Consider the following 22771-nt stretch of genomic DNA (forward strand, 5'->3'; position numbering starts at 1 on the left):
TTGAGACCAAGATCATGACCCTGACACCCAGATTCTCTTCCCCTTTTTCTTTACAATAACTTGTGCCACTTTCTTTCTATCCCTCCCCTGTAAATATTTTTCAAACCCCAATTCAAGTTACTAGTGAGTAGTGCCCATTTTTTCTGCCCTCCTCTCATGGCTACCATACACAACTTGAGATTCCAATTTCCTATCTTGGGAAACTTCTAAAGAAATGGGGGTTCAAGGTCTCAAGTGGTTTTCTTGGTGCCACAAGCAAATGATTTTCTTCTTTGGTGTGTCTCCCACATTGATTTCACCTTGGGTCACCCTCATTTCAAGCCTCAAAACAAGTACTGTAGATGGGGCAATACAAAACCCTCATGTTGGATGAGCCATTTCTTGGAATAGTGGAAATACTTCATTCAAAATTTGATTTTGTACTTTAAAAAAAATTAGTCATGAGCTACTTATTTTTTCCTCTTAAAGATGATGAGGTATACAATGGTTAGCCATAACTTGAACCCAATATTTTTTTTCCTTTTTCCCAAAAAAAATTAAAAAAAAAAAAAAAAAACCATCTGCATATAGAGGAACAAGGCCAGAGATGGTCTTTTGACATAGTGAGTGAGGGATAAGTTTCACCAAAATGCTCAAGGACTATGATTGAGAAAAGTAAGGGCATATGGTGTAGGAACAAAGGGAATTTCCTTATCCATAAATGTGCTTTTAAAAGGGGAAATGAAGAGTCATTTTCAAACTCAAGGGGATGTCTTAAGTACACAAACAAGAGCTGCAACCCTTGTCCTCCACAAAGTCGGTGCAACCCCACCTGAATTATTTTCTCTTTAGCTTCTATTCTTTTCAATGCACAAACTTTTGTTATGAGGCCAAGGCCTCAATCTCAAAGACTGGTAACTAGTGAGTAAATTTCATCCACAATTTTCCCAAATGTGTTTCCACCAGGAATTTCCAGTCATTACATAAAATTTGAAGTTAGGGTTCTTTGAGGAACATAATCATACAATAGTGGAACATCCCAAATCTTCCAAGTGAGCAGTGACCTTTTGTACAGGGTCCAAATGAAGTTAACTTGCCCAATTGGGAGATTAAAGTGAAACAACAGGTGCAAATGAATGGAAAAGAGGCTTTCCCTAAGCCACTCACAAGGCCAAATTGAAACCCACACCCCACACCCTCCCCCCTCTTGGATGGACCTGCCATTGTTGCCTTTAGTCACCTCAAGAGTTGAAAGCAGATTCTAATATAGAGAAGGCACCACCCAAGCATCTTCTAGATATGCATAGAAACCACTTAAAAGTAGCACACTTTTTCATACTCTAAAAAAAATGACCCTTCCATGGAAAGTATAATGATAAACAACTTTTCATTAAGGAATTGAAGTAAGGCACTTTTGTCATGGAGAAGCCTCCTAGGAGTGAGGGGATTCAGTTTTTTGGACACAGATATGCTCCATGACCCAGACATTTTGCCAGCTTTTGCCTTGTTCAAAGTTGTAAAATGTTGGGGGGTAAGCCAACTGAGTGGGTCACTTGCTAAAGCCCTCCACTTCAATCCCCTCTCCCTATCTCAACCCACAATCATTTACTACCCTTCTCCTAATATCTTCTTGTGAATACAAAAAGCAAACCAACTTCATGGGTCCCCACTTCTACATCATGGTTAAAAAGCACTTTGGAAATGTTAAAAGAAAGACTAGCCTCTCCAATCCAATCACTCTCCTCAGTCAAACTATTCGTTCCTATTAAGACAAACCCTAATCCATTTTGGAAAATTTCAAAAAACCCACTTGTGAATTCACATATAATGAACAGTATGCTATCACTTTTTTATCGGTTAAGCTCTGTGTTCAAAAGAAAACAAAAATATTGGGGAAAAAGAAGGTTTGGAGTAGGGGTTGGATCCTCCTAACTCACATGGATAGACCCATGATTTTGTTCTCAAGAGGGGACAATCAAAGAGGTGATTAGATTAGATTAGATATTTTAGTGAAAAAAAGGAAGGGAAAGGGAAAATAAAGAAGGGAAAAGAGGGGAAGGGTAAAGCCAAAAACCGAGCATGTGGAGCATCCAAGGCAAATCACCAGATGGGCTAAAGAAAAGTAACAAAAAGAAAGGAAAAGGTGCTGTGAGGTGGAGAGGAGTGTGTGGTGTGTGGGGGATTGAAACAAATATACATGGGTGTGCGTGTTGCTACAAAAGTTGGGGTTGTCATCACACAATACAATACCCTTTTACTCTCTCTCTCTCTCTCTCAACTTTTGTAGATGCTTGCCCACCATATCTCCTCCAAACCTTCTTTAAGTTTCCTTCATTGTTTTTTATTTCTTTCTCTCTCTCACTTCACTTTCTTAAATTTTCTTCTTAGTCAGCTTAGAAACAACGCCTTCTTTGCTTCCCACACATTTTCTTTTTATACCAAAACCCAAAAGGAAGCACTCATTCATGTCAAAAGCCCACTAATTTGGTAGGACCCCCTCCAATAACAACACACCCCTCACTACGCTCTCTTCAAACTCAAGTCTCTCTCTCTCCCTCTTTCTATACAAGTTGGTGGACATTTGGCTCCACACCATCCTCCCTCCAAATCAAAGGGTTTCCTTTCTCTCTATCCCAATCTTCTCCCTCTCTTATCTCCATATCTTTTGTGTTCCATGAATGCTCTCATCAAGGTCAACCCAACATTCACTCATGTCTCTTTCTTGTTTTTTCTTTTCTCTTTCTCTTTCTTTCTCTCTTATGTTTGTTTTATTTCCTTCTCAAGTCTCATTATATGGTTGGTTTCGTTTCCTTTCTCTGGTCAATGCTCTCATAATTTAATAAAACAATTTTGTATTTTTGCTTCCTTGACTTGGGATGCATCAAATTCCATACAATTATCCAACTATTCTTAATTAAAACATTTTCAACTAACCTATACCACCCTTGTGACATATATAATTAAATTTAAATCATTAAATAAAAGCACACAAAAAACCCCGATAACGATATCGAAAATAATAATTTATGAAAAGTAATTAAAGTATAAGTTAAAACGAGTTAATTTTTAATTAAAAAAAAAGGGATTTGAAATGGGTGCATTTCATTGTCAATATAGCAAACATGAAAATGGACAAATATGAAAGGCCAAGGAGAGAAGTTAAAGAGACAAATCCATGTGAAATTAACAACCTCTCAAGTCTCATCTTGGGCCAAGTCTTGTGTGGTTGTTGCGCTCGGAAATAATTGGGTGAGACCATTTTGAAAATTATTTTGCCTTTCGGTTATGGGATAAGATAATGCCCTCCTATCTTGTATTATTATTTGTAGTTGAGCCTGCACAAAGAGCTTATAAAAATAATTATTATTACTATGCGTTGTGCCATGAATTGTGATGATTGGTGGGTTGAAGAGGTCTCTCTCTTTGTCTCTCTTGTTCCAAGGCCTATCCCTTTCATTCTCACATAACAACTAATAATAAAGCCAAGCGAGTCAATGAGCAACATTATTCATCATGCATTGAACCCTCTTCAAATTCCATATATTATGGTACAATTTTTGATATGTGTGCCTTTTTATTATTGCAGAATTGAAAGATCATATGTGGGTCAACCTTATAAAATTCAAATCAATGTATGAAAACAAAAATTATTTATTTGTTTATGTGTATAGGCAATTGGTAGTCGTTGTTGTTGGGCATGGAACCCTGTTCATGATATTTGGGAGTTGAATGGAAGCCCCAGTTGTTGGTGTAACCACCAGAAAGATAAGAATGAGATGAGAGATCAAAGTGAGGTCAGAGTCAAAATTATAAAATGGAATGGCTTTGAAACTGATGGCAAATGGCATGTTGAACATTGGTCATTTGGCTTTAAAAAAATTGTTTCATTTTGTAGGTGGGAATGCATCCTGTAAATTGAAAAAGATACAAGGGAGTGGTTGGAAGGCGTGGGGCTTGCTTTACAACACCCAATGAGCCAGAGAATGGGCCTCCACCACTGTTATTACCGGACTGATCATTTCAATAAGACCCAAACCTGTTTGAAAACTGTTTTCTAAACTTGAAAACACCTTTAATAACCTTTTAATAGCAACTGATTCTTTGAGAAATTGTTTTGAAAACGAGATGTTTCTAAAAACATATTTTAATTGTAAACGATTTTTTGAAATTTGTTCTGAAAACAAAATGCTTTCTAAAAACATATTTTAATTATTTTTACATAATTTCTAAAAGCGATTACATTGTTTTTTAAAAATAATTGTACAAGTATAAAGAATAATTAAAAAAAAAAATCTATAAACACAAAAAACGGATTGAGAACATTTCAAATTCTAAAACAAACTTTTGTTCTAAAGAATATGAGAGATTCTCAAAAACCATTTTTTAAGAGCTACTCTCAAAATGGTTCTCAAACATACCCTTAATCGCTGGATTGATGTTTGCATCTCATACTCACATCTATTTCAAAGCACATGGAGCCTTGAACGAAATTCTTTCAGGAGATATGAAGTTTTCTTACGTCCTGCGACATTGGATATTAAAAATATTTTCACTTTCCATGACCAAACCAACACACTCAATGAAAAATTACACCACCAACACAGAAAATATAGGGCACCATTGGAGAAAATGGCTGAAGCTATCATCTCAGAAGAAGATAAAGAACTCATTTCCATTCTAACAAAATGAACTTCATAAATCTCTACAAGCAAGCTGGCATTGGCCTTGCAAACAATTACAATATCTGCACCCAGCTCTAGTTGCATCATCTTAACGCGGAAGTCCCACATCAATGGAACATGGCAGGGTTCAGTATATCTCATGTCATTCACAAAAAGCTTACAGAAAGAATGTACTTACTGCTCAATCTGGGATTCAGGAAAGAATTACAGTCTGCTTGAGTTGAAAACAGCTATTGTGAATCTGTGATACATTTTACATCATGTTTCTTTTGCCTGCGAACCTCTCCACATTTATCAAGCATAAATGCTTGTGTTTGCTCCAGTTTCCAGATGGATAACAAGAAAATTTCCCACTTTCATTTGTATTTTTCCCCTTTGGCAATGGTCACAATTTTGAAAATCAAACTCCATAAAGTGGCAGGAAGGTTTTGACAAAGGAGTATGCAAGTGCACCAGTGAAAATGTAACTGTCCGCTCTATCAAGTATTCCACCTGTAAATAAGTACCTTATCAGTTTTTCACGAACAAGGGAATTCCCAAAGAATTGCTGGAATCTAAACAAGCAAATGATGATTATTTCTAAGATGCAAGACAAAAGTTCCAAACTCTACCACCCGAATGAAAACAAGAGATAATGATGGTCCAAAGAATTAATCAGATGAGTGCCTTCAAAGGATAGTATGCGATGAATTGATATGCCATTCATAAAAACGACTCCAGAAAGAAACTGCAAAAAAATCCCTATGCAAAATGGAAGATTACTGGATACAAGACACCTTTTCCTAAAGGCAACTATTAAAGGCTGGAAAAAGAATGCAACAAATGTTTTAAATTCTGCCCAGCCATGTGGAGCACATATTACCATACCATCTCCATCTTTTCTTCCCTTCTAGCATCCCAATTCTTGTCTTCCATTGGCCTAAGTACCAGAATTTAGCATGTGATTGTCTTTTGGTATACTTCTGAAGTTTAAAGTAATGCAGACCAATTTCAGTAGCTCACACTTGAGGTGCTGATCTACAACTTACACCATGTACCCGGAAATAGATTAGAAACGTAATCCAAAACATAGTACATGGTGTTTCAAGATTGTCTAGAGAAGCCAATTCTAAGATTATCAAAGGCTACTATCACAAACATCAAGGGAATGTCATTACAAAAATACTGAAGAATATCACACTATTTCATTTTAATCATAGTTCTAATTAGCATTCTTCTTTTCATTCAAGGCTACAATAACAAACCCACGATAATCTATTTTATGTCATGAACAGACATCATGTTTGAATATTGATCACTTTAGGCCCCACCACTCCTATGGTTTTAAAACATGTCCACATATTTTAGAAGCATCACATATGAAAACATACAGGCTCGATGTCCATGTGAGCCTACAGCTCACAAACTCTTGACTCTAAATACTTTCCGACTTAAGAATTGGCTTTGACCTACCATCATGTATGGACATTGTTGGCTTTGGGCCCAATACCCTCATGGCTCTAATGCGCATCCACTTGTTTTAGAGGCATCACCCCTTATGACTATCAGGAACTCTCACCTTCCCAAGCGATGTGGATGTCACATTATATTTAAGACCCTTTTGTAATTATAAAATGCATGTATTACCTATAAAAAAAAATTAAAAAGAAAAAAAAGAAAAGAAGTTCCACCTCAATTATTCGATAATACATGTCTTATAAATAAATAATAATTCAAAGGTGCTCTAACATACCCATCACTTGGGTAAGCTAGCAGTGTGTCACAGACTTAGGCTTTTCCTAAGCTCATGTGCAGCACTTAGACAACTTCAACCCGCTCGATGTTGCTAAGTCAGCCTTTCCCTCACGAACTTAGCTACCTAGGCTAAGTATGCACACGGCTTGGAAGCTAAGAAAACCATAGGCAACACTTAAAGAAAAGGAAGCTTTATTGCTTAAAAGAATGCTTACAATGCTTTCGAATCTCACTTGCTTGATGTCTTGACCAAATGAGACCCTCACCTATTTATAGGCACCTTAGGAACTCTCTCTTAAGAACTTTGTAGAACCTTAGAGGGTTTCTTACAAATCAAGAATTTTCTAAAACATCCTACATAAGTCTATGTACAAGAGGACTCTAGAATATTCTAGAATGCCCCACACTATTCCAATGTCTCCTAGCCTAGTGTAGACATCTCTAGGCTTCTTTAGAGTCTTCCACATTCTTCCACCAATGGACAAGTGTGGATTGCTCCAGGAAGTTCCAAAAGCTTCCTGCTGCCTATATAAGCTCCAAAGAGGGTCATTTGAAGTAGGGTGTGACACTCTCCCCCACCTATGTCGTAGATGTCCTCATTGCTCCTTCTACCCATAACTGCTTGATTTGCTCTTGGAATTGCTATAGTGCGTCCGCATGCTCCCTGCTAGCCTAGCTCTTTGGTAGTCCCTTCCATTTCACTACTTCATAGCAGGAGGCACACCTCATCTCCTTATAACTTAGTCTGCGATGATATGCATCGTAAAAGGTCACAACGGTTGTAGGTACCTTTTTTGATAACCCTTGGCTTGGATCATCCTTGTCTTCATGGTAGGGCTTCAAGTAGCTCACATGAAAGACATGACAAATCTTCAACCTCAAAGGCAACTCGACCCTATAGGACACCTTGTCAACTCGTTCCAAGATAGGAGAGGGGTCTTCGTATCTCCTCACAAGGCCTTTATGTACTGGCCTTAGGGACTTGAACTATTGAAGAAGGAGCTTGACAAGTACCAAGTCTCCAACTCGATACTCCCCATGTTGCCTCTTCTTGTCAGCCCACTTCTTCATCTTCCTAGAGATGTCCACACATCTCTATACTAGGCTAGGAGACATTGGAATAGTGTGGATTGCTCCAAGAGGTTCTAGAAGCTTCCTGCTCCCTATATAAACTCAAGGGAGGGCCATTTGGAGCAGGGTGTGACAGGTGTCTCTGAATTTACTTGGACAAAGGAGGCCCTTAATAAAAAAAATTTACATTCTACTCCCATTCCTCTCCTCTCAATAAGTCCCAGTCCCACTCTCCTACTCCTTTCTCTTTCCTCGCTGCATTTTCTGGTGAATAGACACTCTATCTGAATCCAGGATGACAGATATAATTCAAAATTGCAAAATGATGAAAAAATTTTAGGCCAGACAATGAGGCAACAGAGAAAATGAAGTATGTAACATATTATTATTATTATTATTCCCTTTTTCCAATAGCGGAGCAAGAAATTGCAGAAGTTGACAATTTATGTATTGAATAAATAAGATAATGAGAATTATATACAGAAAATCTGAACATTTACGTAAACAAAATATTAAGCCAAATACCAAACTCCAAGTGGAAAAGATCAGGTGGCAAAACAGAACATTCTTTTCCCAATCAGAAATGAGCAAAACAGTTTGTTTAATTACTAGAACAGGAGCTAGTACATCAACAAAGAGTCAAAAAATGGTTCAGTGCCTCATCACAGCAATCAATTATATGAGTAAAAGGTGATTACCATGCCCAGGAATAAGAGACCCGGAGTCTTTGACACCCGCATCACGTTTGATCATTGACTCAGTAAGGTCCCCAAAAAGAGATCCAAAGAAATTCAGAAATCCAAAAGCTATTGCACTGACATCAGTCAAAGAAGATGAGTTGAATACTAGTCAGCACAAAAATTTTCATTTTTGGACATTAAGTAAAAGTTCAAAACAGACCTGAATCAACTTCATATGAAAAAGATCCAGAAAGCAAAAGGAGGAAAAAGACTCCACTTTGGACACCAGAAGGAAGAGAACTAGCAGTTTCTCAAACAAGTTACTTTAATTATCTAATCCAACAGTATTCTTCCACACTAATAACTATGATGAAAATGCAATATAAAAGTACACTTTATTGCACGCGTTATGAATATTTATACCTCCCAATCAAGTATTTGGACCCCAAAGAAATCTAAATATGAGAAGATCAATAAGAAACAGGATCATCAAACAAATAAAGCTTCTAGCCCAAAAAATCTCTGAAATGGGACCATTCAAATGATGAATGCTTCACTACAACACATCAAGGATTAGAACGTCGGAAATTGCAGAAATATGGGTGATTAGATTTTATAGAAATATCCCATGTGGATGAAAATTGATTAAAACTTATAGAAATTTTAAAAAAACTCTAATAAATGATAAAATAAATAATAATAATACATATATTAATATTATTTTATTATATATATATATATATATATAAGAAAAAATTTGTGTTCGACAATAATATACAGAACTTAAGAATATATTTAATGCTAAAATAATGATGTATCTAATTTAGATATATTCAAGGATATAAAAATATAGTTATATTTGTATGGTTATTTTTTATTTAAAATATTTATAATTTTATTTACAAATGGTTTTTTATATTTTAAATAATAACTTAAATGAAATTTTAAAATTACATACATCATAAACAAACATTATATATACATTATTTGTACACATCTTAACAAGGGCAGTCTTGCCCTGGTGGTACCTTGCCACCATTCCAAATTATGGGCCTCAAGTTTGAGTCACTCACATGCTATTAATTTTTTTCATTTGGCACATGGAGTGGATAAGTGTGGGAGCAGCGCATGGCATGGAGAAGTGTGGAAAGTCACCAGAATATCAGCGATAAATCAGGAAAAAAAAAAGAAAAAAATCACAAAAATAACGGTTGGACCAAATTTCTTCCCTAAATATCACATTGGGCACACTGATACATATGATTTTTCGCCAAAATTTTGGTGATATATCACAATATTTGCATCCTTGTAACAGATAGGATGGGTTCATCCTAACTCCTGAATCAAATGTCTCTAGACAGAAAATAAAGCTAAAAATTGTTCATTTCAGTTTGCAAATGGAAAGCACAAGTCACGATTAAGTAAATGACTTGGATTGGTGTCAAAATGCAAAGGTACTATTGTTACTAAACTTACCATATAGAGTCTATAAAGAGTGTTCATAACAGAAAATGGTTTGAAGATTCCTGGGGCTGATCACCTCATTGATATGGGGATTATACATATTATTTTCAAAATTCGGACAAGTTAGCAATGATTTTGGCATAAATAGCTGTAGGAATTTAATTCTATTATTATTATTTTTTTTTTGTCAAGAAAAAGAGCATTAGCTTGTTAGTTTTATATGAGAGAGAGTTAGCCATTTCAAGTCTGCTAAAAGACTAGATACCTTGATAAAGATGTTGGCCAGCGGAAAATCTTTGACAATATAACAGAAGTGGCTATACAACCACCTAAGCCTGCAATAACTCCCTCCCATGTCTTCTTTGGACTAATATTGGTGAGTGGTGTTCGACCAAATGCCTGCATTACAAAACAAAATAATCTCAGTTCATGTTGGTAAAGAGAACATTATGAATTTAAGAAGTCATCCAAGTTAAGTTCTAATAATGGCATAAAGAATGAAATGAATGGAAGGAAATTAACAGCAAATTAGAAAGTTATGCATCCTATAACTCGTTTTTTGCAGCTGCACAACATCTGAGCAATACAAAGTTCTTGTGCCTTACAACCTTATAAAATTAGTAAATTGTTTCTATACGTTTCATAACACAAATCAAGAGAAATGGGGAAGCTTATATCATTTAAATACTTCATTATATGGGTCAAAGGGGGAAGGTAAAAAAAAAAAAAAACTATCTTAATTGTTGACTTATCCAATTTCTAAAACTTTATCATAAAAAACAACCGTTACGGAGAAATAGTTAAAAGACCAATAAATTCAATTTAAACCAAATATTCAAATAATAAGAAATTCCACCAAAATCACTCATCTATTTTGAAGGAATTAAGTATTAACTTATCACTTAAATACAGAGAAAAAAAAAGGTTAATAAAAAGATTAAAAACTAATCAATTATTGAAAGGACAAGTATGGAAGATAAATAACAGGCTTTAGCACATAACCTAGAATGCTTTTGTAAGGAACTTGGTAACTAATTTCATTTGTGACAAAACAGATCAAACTGGAGGAATTTCATTTTCATGGTTTAGTGACGAGTGGTTTTTTCTCCAAGGAAGTAAGCATAGTAATGACTAGTCAATTATAAGCCATAGCTAATGAAACACCTAGTTAAAGATTACATAACATGGCCAATTTATAACTTCTGTAATTAATGCAGATTTTAAAAGGTCACACTTCCAAAAGAATTATAAGAAGATGCCAAATATGATAAGCATTCCTTTTTAGAACATATAATATAATAGTACAGTATGATAGTTACACAACCTGGCAAATTTAGGTGCATCAATACCTTGCCCCCAAGAAAAGCATATGTATCTGCTGCAATTATACTGCTGATAGAAATCAAGGTTGCCACGAGACCCACTGTCCAATGAGCTTGACCACCAAGAAGAAAAGGCCAAGCCGTTCCTATTCCTACCAAAAATAACCCTGGTTAGGAAACAGCTGGCAAAGCATAAAGCAGATCCACAGGCTCAGAATATACACAAAGCTGTGGGCCCACATGCAGGTGTTCAATACAAAACATCCAATGATCAAGTTTCATCTAAAACAAACAAAAGCTGTTGCATAATCCACAAAATCAGCAAGCTAGAGAACTACAAATTAACATTTCATACGAGAGGGAAAATTGAATATAATAATGAAAAATGGGTGGGTAATTCACAGGATATCACACAGAACACCATATGGTTTAGTAACAGTGAAAATAAGAGCATTTTTTTGGTGGCTACTTGCATCAGAAACCAAAATGAATACTCGAAAAGTAAAGCACTCAGATTCTCAGTCTCATTCATAAGGGTCCCAAGTGAGGGGCCATAGATGCAAAAAACCAAAACAAGTTAATAATAAAAATCAAGAATTTTAAAATAAGAAATGGGTTGTATTAATTTATGAAAATCTTGGGGTTATTCTAATATAAGGATTTTCATGCTCTTCTGCAGTGTAATCTTCTTGACTCTTTGCTGATTTTGATTTGCTTAAAATTAATCTTCCTTTATATTTCTTAATTATATACTGCTTTATGTGTGCTGTAATATTGGTGGTTATGTGATGCAAATAATAAGAAATCAGATCACAAACGCACAAGACAGATTTACGCGGAATCGTCAACTTGAGGTGAAAACCATGAGCCTATCCAAGGTTATGAGCATTCCACTATTGAAAATACGAATACAAGACTAGTCTTACTAACCTAAGCTTTCAATCCCCTTGACTCTATTTGGTTGTGCCACCTTAAGCCTCTTCACTTCTAACCTTATTCTGCAAACAACAAGCACAGCTCTCAGTTCTCCCACTAAGATCTGCTGGAACTTACAGATGCTACCCTGGTGTCTCACCAAAGCACTCAAGCAGTGGTTGAGATTTTCTCATCAACAACAGCTTCAACTAATCAATCTCAGCCTGTAGATCTTCAATCAATCTTTAATACCAATTCCAAGATGAGAAGGATCAGCAACCAGATCTCAAAGATGAATGCCCTCCCAATAATTTTGTCAATAAAATTCTGAGAATTAAGAATCCTGTTTCTGAACTGTTTTCCAGATTCGAAAACACGTTTGACAACTTTTTAACAGAAATAGTTTTTATGTGAACTTGTTTTGAAAACAGTCTTTTTTGAGAACAAATTTTCATTGTTTTCACTTGTTTTTTGGAGCCCATTTTAAAAAATGATTGTATAAATATGGAGAATGATTGAAAATAAACACCACACATAAAAGTTATTTATAAGAAATATTTGAAAATACATAAAACAGGTTGAAAAACATTCCAAGTCCTCAAACAGACTTTTGTTCCGAAAAATATTTGAAAATTGTTCTCAAAAACCTTTTTGAGAATTGTTTTCGAAAACATTCCTAGACAAGCACAAGATCTCTCCCAATTGAAATATCAACCCATAGTCATAGGCAAACATCAATTAAGAATGATCTTCCCTAATATTCATCTTCAAATATTCTATACTTGATGCTAAAATGTCAAATCTTCCAAAGTTAAACATAATATTTCCATAATAATTCTTGAAACCTAAGTCAAACATAATCTTTCCATAATAATATGTCTTGAAACCTAAGAGATCAAATCAAATATCCCAAAGTAAAAATCAAACTTTCCAAAATCTTCCCCATAAATGAACTTCCAAATTCACCAAAAGATCTTTCCTTGCTTAAGATCTTCAACATGTTAACACAATTTGAATATTCTTTGAAATTTTTTCCCAATCAAAGATGAAATCATAGTCAACTTGAAGTGTCAAATGTCAAAACCTTTCCTTCAAGAATTCTCCCAAAACACTTCAAAAATTTCCAAGAATTCTTACCAAAATCAAAACATTCAATCTATAGATTAAATCTCAGTTGGGATTTTGGGAACCTTCCCATGTAAAAAGACTCAAGACCAATGTTAAACAACCTTTGCCTGAAGACCAAATTCTCTACCATACCCAAAACACCCACAAATTCACCTTCAGCTTGACATGGTCTGGACCTCTTTAGTGAAAGGTCGGGACTTCATTGAAATAACAAGGAGAAAAGGCATTCTGCCAAATATAGTCCAAACTTCTTTAAACAAGGTCCAAACCACGTTGAGAAAATGAGCATTTGGCTTAGATATTGTCTGAACTTCTTTAGTCAAGGCCTAGATCACATTGGCAAAAAACATTGTGTACATCAAGTCTGGAACATATATGCAAAGGTCCAGACCACACTGCCAAAATCAAGCCCCAAATGCACTTAGCTTAGATATAGTTCGGACAAACCACATTGCTTTTTCATGGACTTTTTATGCACTCGCCTTCTTTTTGGCTTCTCGAGACACTTCTATCTAAATTAATCCTTCAAACATAGAGACCTCTTCATTGTTCAAACCCAGAATCCCGAGCTACCTCAAATGCTCAATAGAGTCTTCTTGATGAATTGATCAGAAAACTTGAGATGATCAAAGCACTGACTGAAGAGATACTCCTAGACTAGTCATGAAACTGCTAATAATTTTATATACGGTCAAGTGAGTAGATAAATTTTTACTTGGGTTGTGCTTCCCCATTTTAAAGCCTTTTCAATATTCTTATGTTCATGAATCCAGACAAATGAATTGAGTAGGAAAATTCATAAGCAGAAAATACATATCAAAGACATTTCAGTTGTACCAAGAATTATGGAATCCCAACTAGAGAAAAATTACGATATTAACTGCTTCAAACTCCTCAAATTTTCCAGGAGCAAGGACATAGCACAAGCTAGAATTATATGCCACTAACTCAAAAAGTTTTCATCCTTGATTATAGAAACCCTTTCACTTGTCTTCCTCTGATTAGCACGAGTAATCTTTCCCACTTATATATTAAAAAAATGTCTTAGATACCTCTATTGATAAGGTACAATAAGTTACCAAAAAGGAGACTGAAAAAAAAATGATGCCATTCCTAGAGAAATCAAAAGTGGCATGTGACTTATCTGCCAATGGATGCATATCCCAGTAACCAAATCAACAACACACACACACACACATATATATATATAGATTCCAAAATAGCTACCAAAAGTCACTGTGCATGCTAACATGGCCTGAGTCACTTTAGACAAAAACTGTGGATTTTCAGTATAAATAAGATTTGTAAACAGATGCACGGATGTCATAGCACATGATTACATATAGAGAATTATTTCAATACTGGCTAAATAACCAACCACCCTAAACATCTAAATTGCCTAAGCTATAAAATATTCGAAGGATTTTTATGCTGAGAATAATGGTTAGTAGAATAAATTTCAACCAAATGTCATTATGATTGCCCTCCCCAGTAGAGAAGCTAGGGATGCAAAAATGAAAAAGATCCGTTTGCCTGATATCGACCATTCTGTACAACCTGTACAACCATCTTCATGAGATGCATTTACTAAAGACAATTCATGCCTAGATAAAATTTGCTCGGATGTAGGTTGCTTTGAATATTCAAATTTATAGAAGATAAGAGAAAAAAAGAAGCACTTCTTACTGGTGTTTAAGGCAGGAGCTGCTAAACCACATCGAAGCTTAACCCAGAAACAAGGAAGATAACCACAATAAAATAGCCCAAACATGGCACTACTAAGCTGAGCAAAACGAGGATTTCCCCTCTGCAAAAGCAATGCCATAGCAACAAAAAAGGCAGCAGATGTCACGGAAACATCAATGTTACCAAAGTACCTGACCATACAAGTGAAACAGTAATCAGAAATAAAGAAACTAGAAACCAACATAAATGAGTCTCAAACCTAGAGTTATATATGCGCAAAACATAGATGAAAAAACCGATCTTCCAAAAAAATCCTTTCACAAATCAAACTTGCGAATTCTTTGTTGCTAGTATACTATATATCATATCAGGCAAATGTATTGGCTTTTTAAATTATTTGACAATTATTACCCAAAAGAAGCACAGAAGTGCCATAAAAGTACTCTGCTTTAAAAAATAAATAAATTCCATTTGGTACTCAAAGAAGAACTGTAAACATAAATAAGCGACCAAAAACCAGTTAGTTGATGCCAATGTTCACAGAAACCTGAGGATCTTGCGCAAGAATAGAGCACAGATATGATGAAGAGAGAGAGAGAGACAGAGAGAGAGAACCACAATCACAAGACATCAAATTTTTGCAGCTCATTCTGGTTCTGAGTATTGGTATTATTTTGAATAAGATTTGAATACCATTCTGGCTCCAAGTTGCTGTAGAGACATGTACAAGGTGCTTTAAACAAATTATTTTCTGGCCTACTAAAAAAATTGCTGGTGGAAAAACAACAGAAAATTGAAGAGAGATTTTGAATATGATGACCAACATCAGCCTTCCAAATGATGGCTTACAAACTTGAGTGAGAGCAGCTCACTTAGCAAACCATGTTGATCTTAATACTTGGAATGTCACACTTAACCCCAGAATTATAGGCATCGAAATCAGACTTAAAATGAAAACAAAGCCACTCCTAAGAGTTTATACTATGTACATTGGAGATTTGAGAAAAGAAAAAGCTTTAAACCTTCTCCAATCTAAAGAATTTCCAAATACATTTATCGGTAATTTTATTTAAATACAACATGAAAACGGCGAGTTTGTGATTACAACAGATTCAAAGAAATTTTCTCTAGGGTGGGGCCACACTTAAGAAGAAACCCCATCTAGGAAAGTGGTCCATTGCCCACCCGAACAAAAATTATGGTACTCTCGATATTAGAAATCTCTCTGGTCTAAACAAGACTCTCCCTGGCAAGTGGAGCTAGAAATTTACAACTAAAAGAGAGTCCTTATGGAAACGTGTTATAGTAGAAAAGTTTTTGAGGAAGAAGAAGAGGGATGGTGCACAAGGGGTGTGAGGGATAGTTATAGGGTGAATTTATGGAAGGTAATTAGAAACGGGTGAAAGGTCTTTAAAAGTAAATCTCATTTCATGGTTGCCAATGGAAGAAGAGTTAGATTTTGGAAAGATAGATGGTGAAGGGACTTACCTTTGAAAGAGTCCTTCCCAACATGATTCCCCATAACCACTGCTAAAGATTGATGGGTAGCAGAAGTGTGGGAGCAAGCTCCGTGCTTATTAAGACAATTCCAAGATGTGGAACTTGAAAGAGTGATGACTTTTTATAAAGACTGCAAATGAACTGAGTTAGGAGAGATGAGGATGACAGAATGGGTTGGAAGGGATACTTTTGCATGCCCTTTGTTAGGCGCTTTTAATACAACTGCTTTGACCTATTAAAAGAAAAAATAATTGGTTGTAAGGAATCCAAGTGTGACATTTCTTTGTCAAATCCTTCTATTCCTCCCTAGTTCTATGAAAAGTCTTTTTCCATACGGATAATTTGGAATTCCTAGGTACCTATGAAGTTGGGATTCTTTGCATGGAATGGGTGCTTCTTTGGAATGGGTCAGAGTGTACATATATGATCATTCATTGATCATAATAGGTTTTGTTGATTGGCTTAGCTCCAAATAAAGAAAGGGTGCTTCTTTTTTGTTGTTCTCTTGTCTTTTCACTTACCTAGTTAGTGCCTATTGTGTGTGTGTTTGTATGGATATTTTAAGGACAACCACTGAGATTCTACATTGCGGATATCAAATCCTTAGGATAAGAGGCATAACATCAACTAGATAAAAGTTATTTTAACAATCCGGTGTAAGAATTCCTATGGAGATTACACTTTTCTGCATTGACCACTAGATGCCTTAGGAGAGGGGAGGGGGTGTTTTGTAAATTCATTCCATACAGACATGACAGTGGATGAGATGTCTGACAATTTAGGTCGCGTTTGTTTTGGAAAACACATTCTAGTTTTCATTTCCTATTGTCATTTTTTGAAAACAATTTTTATTTCCTATTTTTTCTTTTCTTGAAAAATGTATCTAATTAAGAAAAGTGAACTGCTTTTAGAAAACAAAATTTTTATTTGGTTTTGAATTTTCACTAGTGTAAAAAAAATCGTGAGAAGAAATATAATTGAAATTTTACATAGTACATATCTCATATTATGAGATATATTATTATAAAGTATAATATTATTACCTTTTCATGATGCATATAATGTGATATTATTATATTATATATCATATTTTATACATATTCTATAATTCATTATTCTATTGCATTTGTTCATTATCTTTTTTATTTGTAACTATATTTTTATTTTTATTTTAAAATGCTTTAATAAAATATTCTTATATACTTATAATGAATCAACATTATCAACTAAATTATTCTAATATAAAAATACGTTCACTAAAAACAATCCATAGTCTAATAAATAAACAAAATACCCATACCATACTTTTAAGATAATATTTGTTTTCAAATATATATGAGATAATGTTTATTCATATTAATATTCTTTCATATTTGTAATATTCGTATTCCTTTTATATTGTGGCTCCTATAAGGTCTTTTATGTGATTTTATCTTTTATTTGTTTTCAACTTTTTAGAAAATGATTTTCACTTTTCTTAAGAAAATTTTGAAAACACCAATTGATGTTTTTATTTGTATTTTTTTTTTCATTTTTTGAACCTCGTTTTCTAAAAAATGAAAATGGGAAAACACTGTCCAAGCATGTTTTCAAACTGATTTCTATTTCCTTTCAAAATAAAACCAGAAAACAGTGTAAACAAACAGGGCCTTACTAGTTCAAATGATTGGGAACACTGCCAGAAATATCCTTGGAGAACTTACAAGAAAAGGGGAAAGCTCAATCTCAATGTCCAAGCCTTAATTTGACATGTCAATTATGATTTAAGTTCCTCTAGGGATTTATTGTAGTTAGTGTATATTGAATTTCTATTTTAGGTGGTGGTTTATTTTTAGTCAAGTTTTTATTTCTTTTAGTCTTCTTTTTTTCGATAAGTTTTCTATTTCTTTTAGTGTTCTTGTTATGTTAACTAAGTTTTTATTTCTTTTAGTTTTTACAATAGTGTTCATTTCCTATGCCTATTCTTAGAAGGAAAGATAAGGAACTAGGAAAGTTGTCCTATTAAACAAGGTCATATGTTAATGATGCCATTGGAAGAGGCTCACTACCCCCCTCATACCTCTCAGTAGCCAGGAAGAGGCCACACCTAACATCAGAACAAGCGACATGGGGCGACTCCTCCGCCAACGTTGTGCCCTACTCTCGCCTCCTGGCTGAACCTCCATTTCTATCCCCTTGTCTTTTCTTTTTCCTTTTTTTTTTTTTTAGTGTCTTCTTTGATCTCTCATTTCATTATACAATAAAGAAAAAATGTCCATAATGTTGGATTTTTTATGCTCCACCATCATATTTGGTATCAGAGCCTATGAACCACACTAAGGCAACTAGAGGCAGATGGAGCTTTAGCCTGTATGTTGCACCAGCTTTACTTGCACCTAGGAAAAATGATGCTAATTGACGAATGCATATGGTCCTGTTATAAACAAAATTAAAGTCAAATACAAGTTTTCAATATATGACCTTGATGATATATTAAGACATTATGATGGATTCAACAATGTTCCCAAAGTGTGATTGCTTTTAGACACTAGATGTGATTGCCAAGGAGTCTTTGTATGATTGCCTAGAATTCTATTATTTATTCTTTCCTTTGCTTTTCTCATTTTTGATTTCTCATTTCATTATACAAAAAGGAAATAAACTTCCATAATGCAGGAATTTTTTATGATCCTACATCAATTGTCCGACAGCCCAAACCATTTGGTTCTTATGGTTTGTGGTTTTTACTATAATTAGGATTTTCCTCATTCCTTGAGGTGAGTGCTTTCCAACTTAGTAAATTTGTCCCAAGAAATCTAAGGCATGCATGGCAGGAAGTTCCCTTTGCTTAACCTGGTGCATTTAGAAAGAAGGAATAGAAGAGTTTTTAAGGGAAGGGAATGTGAAAGAGTCAAATCTAGTTCCAAGAAAAGACGATACTTCCTCCACTTTATGGGCAACTTAAGTTCTCAATGACTTTCTGGACCACTTAATCATAATCGTTCTCATTTTTTCAGTACCTCTTAGTTATAATTGTTTTCATTTTTCTTACTCCCTAGTTGCTTCAGGGGGTTCCTGCATACTCCCTGTGTACTCAAGTTTGACCTCCTTTTACTGCTTCTAGTGTTATCTTATTTGCTAGCCCAAAAGATTAAAAGTAGATAAATAATAAAAAAATAAAACCCAGGCAATACATATCACTCAGACAAACATGCCAGTATAATGTCTATGCTAATTTAAATTTAACGACATAATCCAGATAAAATGGCAATCAGTTATTAAAGATACAATATACTCACATAATACATGGTATTTGCATTATACAGCATTCTAGTAGTGAAAGATAAGAATTCAGAAATGAAATTACAGGATATAACAGGAGCTATATTTTGTTCCGATAAGAATAAATATTATTAATGAATCTTACAGTGTAAGTAACGGCATGACAGTACAGATAACAGAGCAAACTCGTGACACATATCGAGGAGGAGGTGTCATTCCTGCGGTAATTCCATGACTTCTAACCAACTCAAAATATTCACGTGCACCGACAAAAACAGCAGCAGCTAGGGCAGCTGTGAAAACCCATCCTCCAGCCAATACAACACCACCAACTAGAATTCCAATGCCTAGTCCAAAAACAACCCTTTTCTTAAACTGACTCTCTTTTTGTTGATGCTCAGAAACCAAATCTTCGTTGATTGGTAATTTAAGGCCTTTGTCAACTTCCTACAACATACCCATCTCAGCATTTCAATTCAATAAATCCCTCCAACATCAAAACAATTAACAACAACTAGAAAACAGAAAATAAAAATAAAATAAAATATGCAATCCAAGTACTCTCATTTCATGAAGCTTCTTCATTACTCCTTCCAGATTTACTCTAATTTATATCTCCACCAGCTGAAACCCAAATTTATCATTTCTACTTTAACGGTGCAGTGCTACACATCCCAACTAACATAACCATCATTTCTCCCCTCCCTTCAATTCCAAAGGGGCAACTGCAATCCAATATTTTGACGTGCTCTTACCAAATGAGTGTAGACGTGGAGATAGGACAAATGACTTGGAATATATTGCGTTTTGCATTTTCAAAATTCCAGACTCATTCCTGCATATCCCAAAATCTGCAAATAACTTGAAAATCCTATTCTGAATGGTTTTGTAATGCAAACACATCTTTCTTATTTTCATATATGAGTTTTTATAGAATTAATCCCAGCTTTTCCAATGACAAGTAACACTGAATTGGGCAGTGAAGTTTTAATCCAAAATCAATTTCATCACCAGAATATACAGCCCAAAGGCATAATCACACATAAAAATATCCATCCAGATGGTTCTATTAGAACCACTACCTGAAAGTAACTACCATCAATTAAACTCCACCTGTCCATCAAGAAAACTTGAGGAAATGCAAAGAATACAGAATTTTCTTTCTTGTCTTTATTCTTTATGTATATTTGATTCCTAAACAATGAAACTTTAAGTTTCAAAACTTCAGGTTCCCGTTTGGTTTCCCAGAAAATCCACCCAACTGAACCCAACACGCCATGTGCACCTACCGGAGAAAAAATCTTCCATTTCTTTTGGAAAAAGGAGTAACAATCACAAACCCACGCGTCAAAATTCAGGAATTTACATCTTTTCCTATATTTTTTCTCAACCACCAAAGAAAAAACAAATCAATTGTCAAACACACAAAATTGAAGTACCTCTGTGGCACTGTCCTCACCGCGCCGGTCCGGTTCAGTCCTCGCCACGGCCGTAATGAACCGGCGGCGGTTGATGCGAAAGACGGTTCTGGGCCCATGAAGAACGAGTCCGAGACTGAATTTGGCAGAGGGGCGAGTGAGAACTAGGGTTTTGGAGGAGGGACGACGGCAAGGGAGAGGGGCGACAGCAAGAGGAATGAGACCGTACCGATCGATTTCGATGCATGATGCCATCAAAATCGAAGAAAACACTTGTCCAAAGAGTCTGAGTATATCTGATTGTCCATTACATTCTCGTTCTCACCGGTTTTTGGGTCTCATCCAATTCTCGCAATCCTCTCTGATATATTTTTTTCATTTTTTAAAATTTAAAATTTCCAGTATTCTAGTAATTTAAAAAATAAAATAAAATATCTAATATTTATCAAACCATAGAGTGATTTTGGGAGAATTACGTTTTCACCCTAGTTAAGCCGGATAATTATAAGGATATGAAATGGTAACGAACACAAATACCCTTTTCACTCATTTTTATCTTTATTCTAGCACTCTTTACATGCCACTATTAACTCATTATCTCTTATTTAACATTTTTGGATTTTTCATTGGTTTTTTAAAACTTTTTTATAAATAATTGAAAATTCAACATTATTTTATATTTTAAAATTATAAATAAATAAAAATTATATTGATGATTTAAAAACCATTTTAGAAAATATTTTCTAAAAAATGTTAATTTAAATAAATAAAAATTATCTTTTATATTATAGAAGTAAATAATTTAATGATTAAAATACTATTTAAAATAAATATATTCACTATTTTATTTTCTTTTATACTAAAAAATATTTTAAAGTTTTCTTTTTCCTATTATAAAATAAAAGTTCTTTTTTTTTTAAATTTTTTTTCTTTTCTTATTTTAATAACTTTTTGAATATAATTTTTAGTAATAAGTTATATAAAATGTTATAAATTTGTTTAATAATATTTTTTTTTTAATGATTTGAATTAATTAAAAATTTATAACATAAGGAAAAAAAAAGTAAAAGAAAGAAATAGTATGGATAAAGAGTTTTTATTTTAAATATACAATTAAAATATTTTTATATGACTTAATTTTAGAAGTGAATTATATTTATATATATATATATATATATAGTATATATTGAATTTTTTTTAAATAAAAGGGTCAAAAGGTATATTTACTCATTCTATGTGGACATATAATTTAGGAGGGATATGAAGTTTGTACTACAAGGGTATTACATTAGCTGTACAAGAGTATTACACTAATTGTACAAGGAAAATATACTAAGTATACAAGGGTATATAAGACTATCATTTGTGAAAAAATTAAATTGATTCTGAATCACTCATTTATTTTTTTTGTCACTCAAGAATTGTATACCTATGTCATACACTTCATTTAATTCCCATACAAAAATTTCAATACTTTCCCCAATAATGATGTTTGGGAAAAAAAAATTGAATATAAGTCATTCATTATTTTCTCAATCAAATAATTAAAAACATGTTTAACATACCTATATGGATATATAACTTATGAGAGATATGAAATTTGCACCATTGTACAATATTATACTAATTGTATAGGAGAAATGTATCAAGTGTACAAGGGTGTACAAGACTCCTAATAGGTTTTGTATGATTTTTAAACAACTTGAGCTTGACATTAGAACGATTATCGATTTTTTTTTTTTTTTACCAAACTATTTCATTAAGACCAATGAGAAATAATAGACAACATATTTATTATTTTGTAAGTAAGAAACAAAAAAATATTTGCTAAGGTATTTAAAAAATGTTTATTATATATTTTATAAGTTTGAAAAAAAAAAACATTTAATGATGTCTAATTTGTAAGTTAGAACAAATAAAGAATACTAATA

At 34.0% G+C, this 22771-nt stretch overlaps 1 protein-coding gene across 1 annotated transcript; it reads right to left on the reverse strand.

The window, feature by feature from the left end:
• Positions 1 to 4609: 4609 nt before the first annotated feature.
• Positions 4610 to 21186, reverse strand: LOC117932341 (phosphatidate cytidylyltransferase 4, chloroplastic). The gene is made up of 7 exons (XM_034853558.1): positions 20862 to 21186; positions 19568 to 19869; positions 14662 to 14852; positions 10960 to 11084; positions 9876 to 10009; positions 8165 to 8280; positions 4610 to 5153 (listed from the first exon to the last, which is right to left on the reverse strand). The coding sequence occupies exons 1-7, from the start codon at positions 21093 to 21095 to the stop codon at positions 5062 to 5064; spliced, it is 1194 nt and encodes a 397-aa protein (XP_034709449.1). The 5' UTR covers positions 21096 to 21186; the 3' UTR covers positions 4610 to 5061.
• Positions 21187 to 22771: the final 1585 nt, after the last annotated feature.

Source organism: Vitis riparia, chromosome 15 (genome assembly GCF_004353265.1).
Source record: "Vitis riparia cultivar Riparia Gloire de Montpellier isolate 1030 chromosome 15, EGFV_Vit.rip_1.0, whole genome shotgun sequence".
NCBI classification, from domain to species: Eukaryota; Viridiplantae; Streptophyta; class Magnoliopsida; order Vitales; family Vitaceae; genus Vitis; species Vitis riparia.

Excerpts from the sequence above, each read along its gene's own strand:
- LOC117932341 (XM_034853558.1), bottom strand. The coding sequence starts at position 21,095 with ATGGCATCATGCATCGAAATCGATCGGTACGGTCTCATTCCTCTTGCT. Across the intron at positions 11,085-14,661 it reads AGCTCCTGCCTTAAACACCA|GAATAGGAACGGCTTGGCCT; the intron begins GTAAGAAGTGCT and ends TATTTTTGGTAG. Across the intron at positions 8,281-9,875 it reads TGGCCAACATCTTTATCAAG|TGCAATAGCTTTTGGATTTC; the intron begins GTATCTAGTCTT and ends GACTGATGTCAG.